The sequence below is a fragment of the Asparagus officinalis genome, chromosome 6 (assembly GCF_001876935.1).
Source record: "Asparagus officinalis chromosome 6, Aspof.V1, whole genome shotgun sequence".
Classification (NCBI taxonomy): domain Eukaryota; kingdom Viridiplantae; phylum Streptophyta; class Magnoliopsida; order Asparagales; family Asparagaceae; genus Asparagus; species Asparagus officinalis.
Window position 1 is genome coordinate 28,333,472 of NC_033799.1, and position 15,867 is coordinate 28,349,338.

General features: G+C 37.4%; 2 protein-coding genes across 2 annotated transcripts; one reads left to right on the top strand and one right to left on the bottom strand.

Moving 5' to 3' along the window:
* On the top strand, nucleotides 1,540-8,493 carry LOC109845972. The gene is made up of 9 exons (XM_020415199.1): nucleotides 1,540-1,704; nucleotides 2,812-3,021; nucleotides 3,100-3,579; nucleotides 5,053-5,163; nucleotides 5,269-5,487; nucleotides 6,608-6,892; nucleotides 7,613-7,733; nucleotides 7,813-7,939; nucleotides 8,049-8,493. The coding sequence occupies exons 1-8, from the start codon at nucleotides 1,540-1,542 to the stop codon at nucleotides 7,923-7,925; spliced, it is 1,704 nt and encodes a 567-aa protein (XP_020270788.1). The 3' UTR covers nucleotides 7,926-7,939; nucleotides 8,049-8,493.
* Nucleotides 14,939-15,373, bottom strand: LOC109845973. The gene has a single exon (XM_020415200.1). It carries the CDS (start codon nucleotides 15,371-15,373, stop codon nucleotides 14,939-14,941), a length of 435 nt encoding a protein of 144 aa, XP_020270789.1.

Below are 15,867 nucleotides of genomic sequence, written 5' to 3' on the forward strand. Positions count from 1 at the left end.
TATATATATATATATATCAATGTTAAAAATAACAATAACGTATTATGTAATGCTCTACCTCGTGTTAAGGGTTAAGGGAAAAATGCAAAAAAATAACGTAACGCATGATGTAAGTTATTTTATTTATTAATTATTTAGATATTTTATAAATACAAACTATTCATAATGACTTTAGTAATTAATATCATCAAAATTTTCAAGTATGAAGGAGAACTGACAAAAGTTACAAGAGTAACGATTTAGAAGGCTTCATCTTCATCGAAAAGAGTTAGGATTTAGAAGCTAGAGAGGCGTTGGAGGTGAAGACAGGGTTAGGATTTTCTTTGTCGGCAAGAGGAGATATATGACAAGGAGGGCATGGAGAAAAGCCTTGTCATCAGCGAAGCTAGAGGAAGAGAAGAGCCTTTTCGTCAGCGAAGATAGAGGATGAGAATAGCCTTGTCATTGGCGAGAGGCCTCGTCTTCGTTGAAGGCGCGGGAGGAAGAAGAGACCGAGAGGTTTTTTCGTTGAAGGAGTGAGAGGAGGTGGAGGGGGAGGAGATGAGGAAGACACTGGAGATGGGGTCAGGAGATCACTAGGGTTCTTTCACGTGAATGAAATTGTGGTTGGGAGATTCAATCAGAAACTTATTTCGGTTACTGTGATACTGATTTAGATGGTGGAGACTTCGCCACGCATCCAAATATGATCATCAATTTAATTCAATTTAACAAGTATTAAATAACAGTTAAGCTAATGTGGATAAAATGTGTTTTTTGTGTTATTTTCTGCGTTAAATACAACATGAGTTTTCTGCTTGAATTTTATAACACTTTTGCTCTGTTAGGTGTTGAAAAGGGTTAAAACAGGTTTAGAAATGGGTTTTTTTCTAAATTGATATGTGTATGCTATGTATATTTATATGTATTAATGTTAATATTTTTTTCATTTACATAAGATCAATATATAAGAAATAGATGTGTAGTATATATGTCCAAGAAGTGTATGATGATTGTTTTAAATTAAAACATGTATTATATAATTGGGTATACCCTTGATGTATATATTCAAGAAGTGTCCAAGAAGTTTCGCTACGGTTACTGGTACGTGTCGGTTATTGGTACAGATACGGCTTCCAATTTGAGGTACCCAGGTAACAAAATACAGGAGAATAAAAGAAAAAAAAAATCTTTGGAAATGATTTGACTGCCTAAAATCCTGATAACGCTCTGGCATCCATAACTTAATTCCAGCTTGAGGACCAATTGATTCCTGGAACTGAAAAAGTCTAACCCCCTGAAAAAGTGTCATCATGTTATTTATCTTTTTAATCACCCATTCAGAATGTAAACTCCTTTTACTCTGCAAGAAACCAAAAGTTTTATCTGATGTCCGTCATGTCTCCTCTTCTTTTACCTTCTCCTCTCAGTTACTACCTTGCTAAAAGCCTTCTCTTCAAACTCTTTCTTGCCCTCACTGCTTTCATCTTCTAATCAAAATCATCCGTGTCAGCGAGCTTGAATCCTGTGACAATTTTGTCGCATTCGTTACTTGAACTAATGGTGATCCAACTTCCACAATCTCACCGTCCATCCTGCAAGGTTGATGTTGCATCCTTAACCGCTGTTGGCCCTGTCAACTTCAATCAGATCCTTAAAGCTGCCGCAGCCTACAAGAAAGTCGTAGTCTGCAGCTTGGCAAGTACAATGTCACAATGGAAGTGGGTCAGTCTCTGGGTTGTGGTCAGCCCATCATGGCTCAACAGCGGAACACTTAGTTTGTTCAATTTCTATGCATTTCTGCACTAAACTGTTGTCTGTTAAATTTGACTTTAGTAATGCAATGCCAATGTACTAGGCTTTTGCTAACTTTTTGTTAAAAGTTGATATCTTGATCTGCTTGGTTCAGCTGAAAAAGGCTATCATTTGATCACTACTATTTCATGAAATAGCTTGTCTTTCTATCAGTTACAGGTGCCTTACAAGTGTTAGTCTTGACTAGACTGATTAATTTGATTGCTTGCAAGTCTGTTTTGGTTGTTCTAAAATGTAGGAAACCAGATGCTTTTAGTTGATTTGTGCTAGTTTCCTTTAATGCAATTCAGATGCTCTGAGCTACTTCAGAGAAGCTCTATTGCTAATTGATGTATTACAGTTTTCAAAAGAGAATTCACAATTTTATCATTATTTTTTCTGAAATGATTATCTAAGTCTATCTTGACAAACACATCTCATGCAATTAAAATAGTCTGAGCTACTTCAGAGAAGCTCTATTGGTAATTGATGTATTACAGGCTTCAAAAGAGAAGTCCACAATTTTATCATTGTTTTTTCTAAAATGAACATCTAAGTCTATCTTGACAAATGCATCCCAACTAGGCTGGATCCTCTTTTAATTACTTAAAGTTCAATGTACTTTTCCAAATTGTTGTGAATGGCATGATAATATTCTTAAGTAAAATTGTTTTGTTCTATTAGGTCTATCATCCATGTTGCAAATGCACATATAGTAAGCTTCTTGATCAATTTTTTTGTTCAAAAGTTGCTTGTTTTCTTTCATGTTAAAAGGCATGCCAGCCTGGCAATTATCCCTTAAACTGAGAATCTACAAATACTATCCCTGATGAGTACACATTTGAGAAGTTAATTAGCTTTGATTTCTTTGTGTAATTCTTATGCAAATCTTCTGCATACTTGTTCCCCTCAATTTTGCTTGCAATAATTCTAGTTGAAAGAAATTTAAAAAGTTCTACAAAGGTTTACTGCCTCTTTATTGTTTATCACCTAAGTTGCAATCCGGATCATATAACATAAAATTGCTGTTTTTAACAGTTTTTACCTTCTAGAAAAGTGAAAGAAAAGGCAAAACGGCTGAGAAGCAGTCTAACTGCCAACATCCTATCAAGCAGTGGCAGTCCTTCGAAAAATATCCTTGCCATGACATTTAGACAGGTTGTCTTGCAAACTCTCTGGAGTTATAAACTCTCATTTTTCAGCCCGGGAACTGAGAGGGATATGGAGCATCTTGCCAATCCTAGAGAGGTCATAATATAACTTATTTTGCCTTTATTTGATCTTTCACTATTAATTTCATATACTAATATACTTCTGATTTAGCAGGTCCTACCAGATTTTACTGTCAGTTCATCGGATAAAAGGTTTCTATCTGAACTTGCCGAAGCGCTTTGTTCTTGTACTCTTGAGAGTACAAAAAGATTTTACCTCAAAAATATGGGTGGTTTACCTTCAGGTAGTGTATTTGGTTGGTCACAGAAGCCCTCAGTTGATTCTTCCATTTGTGTACATAGACTTTCTGAAGGTGAGATAACGAAAATTGCGAGGAAGCAGACAGAAAAGTTCGACTTGGTTAAGGAAAAATCTGCATATAGGCAGAAAATATTAAATCACAGATTGTGGGAGCCACTAAAATTTTCACAGTTGAATAAATTTGGAGGTCCTGGTTTCAGTGAATGGGTGAATGAATTTGTTCCCGCCTATAGTCTGCAAATTGATGCCAGTGTATTTAAGGATGCAAAGCTTGAAGGATGGCAAGAATTGTCTAATAATAGGTGGGAAGTTCTTTTAACGCACTTCCAAATGGTATATCTATTCTTTCCTGGGACTTATTATCTTCTGCTTAGACCTTTGCACTTAATTCTAACATTTAATTCTAACATGCCCACATTATGTACTTGTTCATCTTTGCATTCAACTTCAAGCTACATAGGAAACCGAAATGCCAAACATGTAATTTTTGTTATCTTTGTAATTTTTATAAAATTTGAACTACATATTTTGTGAGCCTCTTTGTGTCGCAGACAATGGTAGCCACTAAGATTGATTGAGTGCTTACTTTGATGAGCACCCTTTAGAACTTGCATAATCCATATCTATAATGTTCTTGAGTTCAATTCGTCCTTTTTAAACTATCAGATCCATGAGGAAGAAGAGATCATAATACATTCAGATTAGATTTGGTAAGTCTCATATCTTGAGAATCATGGTTGAAATTTGACTTTAAGAGCAATTACAACACCTTTTCTGTAGCAATGAAGTTGAGTGTCCTCTCTATATGCACTTTATGTCTCTCATTGTCTATGGATCACTGTTCGTATATTGTGGAATTTGTCAGTCGAGGTAACTTTCTATGTAATTGAAGTATCGAGTTTAGAGACCTCATGGTTATTCTGGTTACTTACAATAGCAATTGAATTGCTATGCTTGTCTAGTCTAATTTTCACCTTGATGTGTAGGTTGAACTGATGTTTAGCCATTTCTATGACTGCAGGTCACCAAAACAGTTATAAGACTATCCATTACAGAAAGTAAATAAAAAAATTGGGTTGTGTAGAAAATTGGCAGAACGAGATGTCAGTTTTTAGGTGGAGGTACTGACTACAAAAGATAATTTCGATTTATAGCATGTTTAATATTCTTAAATCACAAGATTTTTTGGTTATTGCAGTCATCGTCCGTTGCAGGTATTTTTTGTTGCTCTAGTAATTAGAAAGTTAATTACATAGAGATGTTAACAGGCTGCCTGATGAGTGATAATCAACACTCAAGCTATTAAAAAACTATATAATGGATATCCACAGAGATCACCACCTGAAGGGTTATTCATTCCATCCAAGAGCAGTAGAAACCACCTAATCTTTCATCGGCATAGAGCAGTATAATCACATCTCCTGAAATTGAGCTCTCCGTCCTGCAGATCTAAGGAGTAGAAACAAACTCTGCATTAGAAAGTACTGCAATGCTGATTTTGACGGTTATTTCGTAATGTAGTTGCACTAGTTAGTTATTATAAAATGGGGACACATATTACTTTCTGCTTGGTAAATGAATGTCAGGAATGTTATTTAAAAAAAAGATGAAGTACTAACAGAAAATAGGTACTGTACCTTTCAGTTGCAGACTTGCAAGATAATGGAATAGATGATAATATAATAAGCTAAAAACATGGGCTTTCTTTTTTATTGTATTGGATTTAGTTTAGAATTTAAAATGAATAAATTTTTTATGTTCCACTATTTGAACACTATCATTCCTAAGACTCTTAGTGCAACTCAGGTTGAGTTGGTAAGCATCCTTGACATGCATTATGAAGATCAATACACTCTTCCAGACAAAGAGCTATCATGTGGTTTGACTACACAATCTCCTATCATCTCTAAAAAGAAGGTTTGTAGATTCTTATTATTGTCCTTGTTGTTTCCTCTATTTTCAAACAAATCTGTCAACAATGCAGGGCTAATTTTATTTTATTTTTTTCTTCATATTATTTAGGCCTTGTTCTCATCTACTTACTCCTGCTGGCTGCAGAACTCTTTATGGAAACTGCTATTTGTTTCAATGGCTGGCGGATGCATTCTCATTTTTGTTAGTTTTCTTGCTCAAATATATTGGCCAACCCTCCTCAAGGCTAGAAAAGTTTCAGTTGGAAGCAGTGTTCCTCAAGTATCTGAAACTTATATGTCCTGTCTCAAGTCTCTTGAAGCTGTCGAGGTATGTTTGAAAAAGATCATCACAAATTTGTTAGTGCCTTCTACTCTAATTTAGAAGTTCCAAATTTTGTATCAGATAATGCAAATCTTTAATATTGAAGTAGGTGGAGTTAGATGAATGTTTAATATCAAATTAATTTTGTTCCTTGCACAATAATCTTCCCTATGTTTAGGTCATTCCCCACAAGTGAGCCATTGCATTACAATAATCATAACTTTTCTCGCCACTATCAGGAAGAATACATTTGAGATCGTAGGTGAGTTCACCCGAGAAATTGCACCTATTGGCCACCATTTATCATTGCCTTTATTTACTAGCATATATTGCCATCTAACATGTCCTCTTTAGCCAACTAGTCTAGTCTCTAGTCACTGAATTATTTTTTGGAATTTGTGGAACTGATCGTCTTCCTTTGATGACTTTAAATTTTAGGAGAAGTTTGGTTGAAGCCCCTTGTTTAACTCTGAATTTGTAGGAAACGATTTGACTAGAGGCACTTTTAGCCACACCTCTGAGATCTGGAAAATTTTGAACTAGTTGCTTGTACCTTTTGAACCAAATGTTAAAGTGCTTAAACCAAACTAAAAAATGAGAGGACTACATCAATAAGCGCTTTAATTATTTAAGATAGGGAAAATGAATTTAGAGAGATAAAGCTGGCTGGCTGGTCCTCTTTTTCCTCAGCTTCGTTCTGGGTCAGAAATGTGTATTGGGGATGTATTCTGGAACTTATTTGATCAAATGTTTTTCTCCAAAATGGGAGTCAAATGGGGGATCTAAACCTAATTTCTCCTAATTTATTTAGTGTGAAATTTAACAATCTTAGGGTGAATTTTGGTCCATTTGAACTGGTAGATGTCACTGAAGATGGAGCATGTAATAAAAATCAGTGAATTACTAACTCTGAATTTTCATGCACAGGGTTGAGAAATGACCACCTGTATGAACTTGTACTAAAGTAACCTTCTTCCCCCTTGTTTCTGGTATCATACAAATGTCTTTCATTGACACCTGCTTCCGATTGAGTCCTGGAAAAATGTTGTTTCTTCTGACCATGCATTATTTCTTTTAGCATCGCTTTATTCATGTGGTTAATCTGATTTGATTCTCTATTGAATAGGTGGAAGCTTTGTGCAAGTCAGTTATCGAGAAGATCAAAGATGAACTTTGTTGGTCAGGAGATATAATGTTTGACAAAATTATTGGTGCCTGGATCGGAAAGCTTCCTAGCTATTTGAAGGAACGTGACATCCTTCTGAATTCTTCTAGTGCAGGGGAATTATTCACAAATTGTTCCAATGTAGATTCACAGAGTCATACAGAATTGACAACAAATGTCTCTGGTGCTCCAGAAGCAGACAATTTGGCTATGCCGACAACAGCACAGGAAGTTGCTAGTTATCAGGTATGTCAGGTCTTTTTGTTGCACAGGACATTGCTAGTCACTGCACACAATTATACGGTCCCTAGTTTTACCTCATTTTTCAGATGAAGTAGAAAATTCAAATGCTTCAATTTCAAGTATTTTGCATGAAATGATAGATTTTGGTGTTCTGGGCTGCCTATTCATATTTTGATATGGAACGTTTTATTGATGGATGTCCGTTTCCAATATACATTATTTGATTTGAAAATTAATTGGTTATCTGATTGTAAAGAATGCGATAGTTCTTTTTTTCTTATGTACAGTTGACATTAGAAAGGATCCTCTTATGGATTTTAGGCAGTAATGTGAGCATACATGTTTTGTGACTCGTATTTCGGTTTCTCTCCATTTTCTTTTATTTATTTCACGCACATCTCATTTTTTCACATGCATTTAGTTAATGAAGAGAAGCAACATATGTGAAAAGTGGTGTTAATATTGTTCGATAAATTGGCTTTGATTGAACTGAGAATTTTTGGTTCCTCTTCAGGACTTGCAATTAAATCCTTTATACAGTAGTTAGAGGATGCATTATTTTCATATAATGCTACTTTGTGCCCTTGTTTCCGGATCCACAGAGAAAAGATTACCTAGTATTAGGGCATTTGGTCTCTTTCGATATTGGTGGAGATTAAGCGTATTTATGCAAGTTCTCTAATTCTTATATATTGCTTGTGATTTCTTCTCATGTTTTTTCAGGTTGTCATGTCAGGAGATGGTAAGGTAATTGGGTTTCAGCCGACGAGCCGGGTGGCGGTTAACCATTGGGCATCTAATCCTCTGTCCAAGCTTCTATATGGAGGTCGGAAGCTTTCTCCTGGTAAGCCGATAAAACCTTACAACAATTTCCTTTTCCTTATCCCTTACTCCTGTACTCATTTTAAATTTCTTTGGAGCAGGTATTTTGGAGCCAAGCCTTAAAATTCCTCATCCAAGTGAAGTTGTTCTCATTGAATTGCTAATGTCGGTAAATCCAGAATCCCGGTTTGCATTGGCTAGGCCAATGCAATGACCATACAGAGTTAGGCGCGTGAGCACCCTGAGTTTTGTAGTATTTATCTATTTCGTGTTTAGATATTGATCTCTGATTCATCAGTTTACGCATCAGGAACTGACTGTTGCTAATTTGGCACAGATGGCACAAACTGCAGGCGCTGTTAAAAAAATGTACCAAGAAAACTGGCCATAGTTGACGCCAATCAAAGGAGCTGACTGCTGTTCATATACGTGATTCAAGCCCTTCATCGTCCTGAATTTAAAGGAGATATAAGTGGATATTTACTTCCATGTGATTCTTGGGAGGATCTCGGTCATGGAAATTTGCTGCCTTTTAACGGGATTTATGCAAGGAGCACGCAAAGTGAGTACCTGTGTCATTATGCTCGGTGCTTCGGTCCTCTTTTATTTCAGAAAAGGGGAAAACGATTACCACAGAGGAGGACATTTTTTTCAAAAACACGTCACTGGAAGTTTTGTAACAGGTAGTTTATTCCCTGTCGTAGTACTTTGTACCGTATCTCAAGGATCATTGCTTCTGTTACGAAGCGTGCCACTATATTATTCTCCCCGCCCCCCCCCCCCCCCCCTTTTAGTTTAGTTTTGTATTACTCTTTCAAGGCCTTCAACTTCGGCTTTGATATTTCGAAAATTTGTTGTTTGAAACTAAATTGTAGACATTTCGCGTCATCCTTTTCACGGGCTGTTCTGGGTTGTTATATTTTGAAGATCGGACAAATTTTTGAAATCAATCATTTTGAGAATTTAATCAGCAAAAACGACCCAATTAGAAAGCAATTAGCAAAATCGACCGCTCATCGTGAGAGAACGGTCGATTTTGTTGAAATGTAATTTTTGCGATACATGGGACTGCTAGTCCCGTGTAATTTAAAGCCTTAATTAAGCGGTCAAATTATACGGGACTAGTAGTCCCGTCCATTTTTCATTTCCTTGGCATGACTAATGATGGATTAGCAGACCCTAATTACACGTAGTCCTGTGTAATTAAAAAAAACCCTTCAACAAAATCGACCGTTTTTTGCTCGCGAGAGCTAAAAACGATCGATTTTGCTTATTTTTAAGGGAGAATGTCGTTTTTGCTGATTAAATTCTCAAAATGGTTGATTTCAAAAATTTCTCCTTTGAAGATCTGAATCCTTTATTCTTATTTTTTATCTATTGATTGATTGTGATTGATGACATTTTCTTGCTAGAGACCATCTGGATATGTGGTTCTTTTAGGGTACATGATGTTGTGCACTTAAATGTTGTGAATTAATGAAGGCTATTTACCTATTGAAAAATATGTAATGGCTCTTATTTGTTGGATTAATGTGCATCAAAGACTATCTATCCTTCTATCGTGTAATATAAAGAGATTTGGCGACTAGTTTATGTGGGGAGCATTGATTTGTCGATGATGTACCATTGATGTAAAATATCTCACAGAAATTCTAATCTGAAGCATAAGATCATTATCAAGGCCACTGGGCAATTTTTCACATATTAACCATCATTTTTAATTCTATATCATAATGTTTCTTTACGTACAAAAGGGTGCTATTGTTCGATAGCAAATACATCTCAAAACTTTTCAATCATTAAAATCGAATAATTTCTAGCTGATCAACTCCTGGTTGGATTTTGAAGTTGTTTCCTTTACTTCTATATATATGTTCGGAGTTGAAAACTCCTTTTTTTTTAAATTGACTTTAGTCAAATTTGGTCATTTTCAAGTACGTTACCTTTTCTAATTAAATACAAAAATTGAATTCTAGCAAAATTGGTCTCCAAATGATTATATCAATATATTTAATCGGAAAAGTAAAATTTATTCATTAAAATTCAAATGATAATAATAGTAATAATAATAATTTGATCTTAGTTAAATTTAAAATCATTAATAATATAAAAGGACAGGAGAGTGAAATTGAAAAGAAATTGAAGCTTCTGTTCCCCTTTATTAATCCGAAGGAAAGTAGACGTGAAACAATTTTTCTTATCAATAATATGATCTTAGTCAAATTTAAACAATAATAATAATATGATCTTAATCAAATTTAAAAGTTCCTGTAAAATAATAATAATAATAATAAAATGATCTTATCATCTTAGTCAAATTTAAAATCATTAATCATTAATATTTAAAAACGACAAGAGAGTGAAATTGAAAACCCTCTAAGATAGAAATTTTGAAGCTTGTATTCCCCATTAATCTGAAGAGAAGTAAATGCAAAACAAATTTTCTAAATAGAATCAGTTTTTGAGTTTGGGGAAAGTAACAGGATAAAATTACTGTTTTAAGTATCAATTATCATAGTGTTAAATTAATGTTAATTCGAAAAAACTAGAAGTTTAAATACAAAAAGGGTGCCACTTCGGGTATTAAAATGCAAAATAAGCCTCCAAATAAATTTTGTTTTGAAATGATTAGCAAAAATATAGAAATTTGTTTGAAACTCATCCATAGGCCAAATGCCTATGATATATATTTATACTAGTCAATGTGAATAGGTTGAGTACCCAAGAGCCACCCCCACTTAGTGAGGTGTTACACCACCATAATGGGGTATGAATGGAGGGATAATGAGGGGGGAGGCCAAAGGCCTCCCTCATCTCATAATACTCCCCCTTATCCATCAATTACCTTGGATTTAGCTTATGAACACTTCAGGGTTTGTAAAGCTAATGAGGTGGATACTTCTGGATCCAGAGTAAACTTGTTTGCCTCGTTAAAACCTTAGCTGTGGAAAACCCAGTGGGAAAAAACCATCAGCCTATGGAAAAAGAGTACAACCCATAGGTTACTCCCCCTGAACCATACAAGCTTCAGGCTTGTAGGTCTTTCAGATGTCTCATCCCTATTCCTTTTACAAGTTTTACAAAAGTACATCTAGGCAGAGCCTTAGTGAACAAGTCAGCTAAATTATTACATGATTGGATCTGCTGTACTTTAACTTGCTCCTCCTCTTGAAGATCGTGCGTCCAGAAAAACTTGGGAGATATGTGATTCGTCTTGTCACCCTTGATGAAGCCAGACTGAAGTTGAGCAACGCAGGCTGCATTGTCTTCAAATATAGTAGTTGGCTCAAGGTCACCAGTCTTCAGGCCGGTAGACACTAAGATGTGCTGAATGACAGAACGAAGCCAAACACATTCTTTGCTGGTTTCATGGATCGCGAGGAGTTCGGAATGGTTGGATGAGATTGCTACAGTGGTTTGCTTGACAGACCTCCAGGAGATGGCCGTACCACCGAATGTAAACACAAATCCGGTTTGTGATTTCTCGGTGTGGGGATCAGACCTGTAACCTGCATCTGAATAACCAATTAAGGTGGGAGACCCACCCTTCGGGAAATATAATCCCAGGTCTATAGACCCTTGGAGGTAGCGCAGAAGATGCTTAACTCCATTCCAGTGGCGCTTTGTGGGCGCTGCACTGTATCTGGCTAGTAGGTTAACTGAAAACGCTATATCGGGACGCGTACAGTTAGCCAGATATAATAGTGCTCCAATGGCACTGAGGTAAGGTACTTCAGGACCTAGCATTTCCTCCCCCTCTTCCAGCGGACGGAAGGGGTCGTTCTTTACATCCAATGATCGAACAACCATTGGTGTACTAAGAGGATGACATTTATCCATTCGGAAATTTTTAAGTAATTTCCGTGTATATGTGGATTGGTGTAACAGGATACCACCCTTAAGGTGTTCGATCTGTAAGCCAAGACAATACTTTGTTTTGCCTAGGTCTTTCATTTCAAAAGTATTCTTAAGGCTTTCAGATATCCCAGCGATCTCTGCAGGAGATCCAATGAGATTTAAGTCGTCGACATAGACGGCGACTATAATGAATCCTGTTCCCGATCTTTTTATAAAGATACACGGGCAGACTTTATCATTTGTGAATCCTTGCGTAGCAAGGAACTCACTTAGTCTGTTATACCACATTTTCCCCGATTGCTTAAGACCATATAATGATCTTTGAAGCCTAACAGAATAGACGTCCCGAGGTCTATCTGCTATCTCTGGTGGAATTTTATATCCTTCAGGGAGTTTCATATAGATATCTTTATCTATATTGCCATATAGATATGCAGTCACAACGTCCATGAGCTGCATTTCTAGGCCTTCCAGAGATGAGAGGCTTATTAGGAATCGGAAGGTATTCCCATCCATAACCGGAGAATATGTTTTTTCATAGTCTATTCCCGGTCTTTGGGAAAAACCTTGTGCTACAAGCCGTGCTTTGTAGCGCACAACCTCGTTGTGTTCATTTCTTTTTTTGATGAAGACCCACTTATATCCACAGGTTTTACACCTTCAGGTGTTTGGACTACATGTCCAAAGACTTCGCGTTTTAAGAGTGAGTCCAGCTCTACTCCTATTGCCTCGTTCCACTTTGGCCAATCGTCTCTACGTTTACATTACGCTAGAGACCGTGGTTCGATGTCATCGTCGTATTCAGTGACGTGAACGGCAATATCGAATGCAAAGTCGTCGTCGACGACTGTGTTTTTTCTGTTCAGTACCTCCTCAGTACGTACAAAATTTAATGATGTTTCTTCTATTTGTTCCTCTTCAGGGGAATCTAGGAGGGGAGAGGAAGCTGGTCTGAGCTCAGTATCCTGTGTTGGGTTCATCTTTATTTCTCCAGGATTTTTTCTTTTACGAGGGACTTTGTCCTTCGAACCTGGTGGACGTCCTCTTTTCAATTGAGATACAGCCGTTTCTGCTGCCGGCGGATTACATCCATCTTTGGGGATGTCAATCCTAGCTGGCGTGTTGACAGTAGGGACGTGTGATCTGACAATCTTCTGGTTATCAGTGAATTTATCCGGAAGTAAATGTACTGTATTCTGAAGATGAAGAATCTTCAGGATCTCATCTTCACATTGACTAGTACGCGAATCATAATGAGACAAAGTCTTGGTGTTCCAAGAAATGGTCTTATAAGCGTCAGGCTTCCTGGACTGTGTTCCAAGTTTAGGAAATGAATCCTCAACAAATTCACAATCATCAAGACGTGCCTTAAATGCGTCACCCGTCTGGGGTTCAAGGTATCTTATTATAGAGGGCGAATCAAACCCTATATAGATACCCAAACGACGCTGTGGACCCATTTTGGTCCTTTGTGGAGGAGCAATTGGGACGTAAACTGCACAACCAAACACTCTCAAATGTGAGATATTCGGAGGTGCACCATAAGCAAGCTGCATTGGTGACAAAATATGGCCACCAGAGGGTCGTATTCTGATAAGCGAAGCGGCATGCAATATGGCATGACCCCAAGCCTCAACAGGCAACTGTGATTGCATCAACAATGGACGAGCAATCCATTGCAATCTCTTAATTAGAGATTCTGCTAACCCGTTCTGGGTGTGAACATGTGCTACAGGATGTTCAACTTCGATGCCAGTTGCTAGGCAATAGTCTTGAAAGACTTGTGAAGTGAATTCTCCCGCATTATCAAGACGTAATTTCTTGATTTGATTATCGGGGAAATGAGCCCGCAACTTAATAATTTGTGCCAATAGCTTTGAAAAAGCTAAGTTGCGGGTGGACAAAAGGCACACGTAAGACCACTTGGTTGATGCATCTATAAGTACCATAAAGTACCTAAATGGTCCACTTGCGGGGTGAATAGGCCCACAAATATCGCCATGTATTCTCTCCAAGAAGCTAGGAGACTCTAATCCCACTTTCAGAAGGGAAGGTCTCGTGATCAGTTTACCTTGGAAACAAGATAGACATGAGTAATCACCCTTCTGAAGAATCTTCAGGTTCTTCAGGTTGTGTCCACTTGATTGGCTCATGATGCGGTGCATCATTGCTGATCCTGGGTGACCCAGTCTGTTATGCCAAAGTTTAAATTTCGTCGAAGAATGGCACTTCTGGTGCACAATCATGTTAGCTTCTACTGGTTGAATATATGTATGATAGAGACCCGACGGGAGTCCCTTGAATCGTTCTAAGATAGTTTTTGAACCATCTTTTTGACGAGTTACATACAAATACTCATCCTCATTTATATCATTGGTTTCTAAGTGATATCCGTTTAAACGAATATCCTTGAAACTTATGAGGTTTCTATTAGATTTCGGAGAGAATAATGCATCTTTTATTATTAGTCTCGTTTTATTTGGGAGCAATATCATTGCTTCACCAAATCCTTCTATTATGTTAGATAGTCCCGAAATCGTAATTACGGGATCGTCATAATCATATAAGCTTTTGAAATAGCTTCTTTCGCGAAGGATTGTGTGCGTCGAGGCACTGTCCACAAGGCACTCACACTTCATCTATAACATGAATGCAATATTTTAATCTAAAGAAAATAACTATCTTTATTGAAAAGTAAAGTGCATTACATGGAAAGTAAAGAACTAAAGATGAAAGTACTATGAGAATTTAAATGCATATAAAGATAACATGGATCTAGTCGAGAAGATCATCCATTTCGAAGTCATCAGCAGTGAACTGAGTAGACGGCTGCTTTTCCACCAGATTTGTTTCAACAGGAGACTTCTGGCTCGCTAGATACAGATCTTGGAGGTGTCGCGGAGTGCGACAGTTTCTGGACCAATGTCCAGTCATGCCACATCTGTGGCATTTGTCCTCCCAAGTGTTCTTGGGAATGGACGACAGCTCAGTGGTCTTCTTCTTCCACTTCTTCTTTCCCTCACTATTGCTGCTCTGGGGAGGGTTGTTTTTCTGGGGTGGACATCTGGCCTGCCACTTAGGGGCTTTCCCCTTGTTGAATTTACCCTTATGCTTTTTCTTCTGCTTCTGGGAAGTAAACATGTGAGCTTCGGGTAGAGGAGCTGAGCCTGCAGGGCGTAGGTTATGAGTGGCCAAAAGCAATTCTCTGTTTTGCTCCGCCATCAGAAGGGTGGAGTGCAATTCAGAATACTTTTTGAACTTTCGTTCGCGGTACTGTTGCATGAGGATTGCATCCTTCTCGTGGAAGGATGTGTAAGTCTTCTCCAACATGCGTTCCTCCGAAACTTCTTCACCACACAACTTCAGGCGTTAGGTGATATTATGAAGTGCTGAGTTGTACTCAGCTACGGACTTAAAGTCCTGAAGTCGGAGGTTTTCCCACTCATAACGTGCACGTGGGAGGATCACATCTTTCTGATGTTTGTATCGGTCCTCAAGTGCAGTCCACAATTCCTTTGGGTCCTCTACAGTCAGGTATTCGGCCTTCAGGGTCCGATCAATATGTCTCCTGATGTAGATAATGGCTTTCGCCTTATCTATATCAGAGACAATCACTGTAGTAGCAACCTCAGCATTATTTACAGCATTACCCGTAACAGTGGCCGGAGCCGGTGGAGCAGGAGTTGAAATTGTGGCTAATAAGCCCTGGGCACGTAAGTGGAACTTTAGGTCCACTTGCCAACTCAAATAATTCTTGCCAGCAGCGTCAAGGACTTCGAAATCAACGCTCACTATTTTAGCCATTTTATCTATGCATTTGAAAGACATGAATTAATAATAAGGAATTAAAAATTCATGCAATAAACATGTTGCGTGGATCAGCCCGTTACCAAAAAAGTGTCCAAAGTCCGATTATACAGTCTAAAGATAACAAAAAACATAAAATTAAAATACAATTTGGAAAACCCTTGGGGGTCCCTGCATTTTGCAAAAATGCCTTCGTCTTCAATGGAATACACCGGTCTTTAACTTTTTACAATTATATCCTCACTACAATTTCTCTATCAGAAGGAAAAGAAAATGCAAGGAATTTAAATTTGGTGACAAACAGGCTGATCCAAAAACCACAACATGAAAAGAAAATGCAAGGAATTTAAATTTGGTGACAAACAGGCTGATCCAAAAACCACAACATTATTTATATAAACATCTACGCAATTTAATAATAATATATGCAACAGGCATAACAATTGCGCAACATCTCAGGCATATAATTAGATATAACCTAAATATTTAAT

Excerpts from the sequence above, each read along its gene's own strand:
- LOC109845973 (XM_020415200.1), bottom strand. The coding sequence starts at position 15,373 with ATGGCTAAAATAGTGAGCGTTGATTTCGAAGTCCTTGACGCTGCTGGC.
- LOC109845972 (XM_020415199.1), top strand. The coding sequence starts at position 1,540 with ATGGTGATCCAACTTCCACAATCTCACCGTCCATCCTGCAAGGTTGAT. Across the intron at positions 1,705-2,811 it reads CAATGTCACAATGGAAGTGG|TTTTTACCTTCTAGAAAAGT; the intron begins GTCAGTCTCTGG and ends TGTTTTTAACAG. Across the intron at positions 5,488-6,607 it reads AGTCTCTTGAAGCTGTCGAG|GTGGAAGCTTTGTGCAAGTC; the intron begins GTATGTTTGAAA and ends TCTATTGAATAG.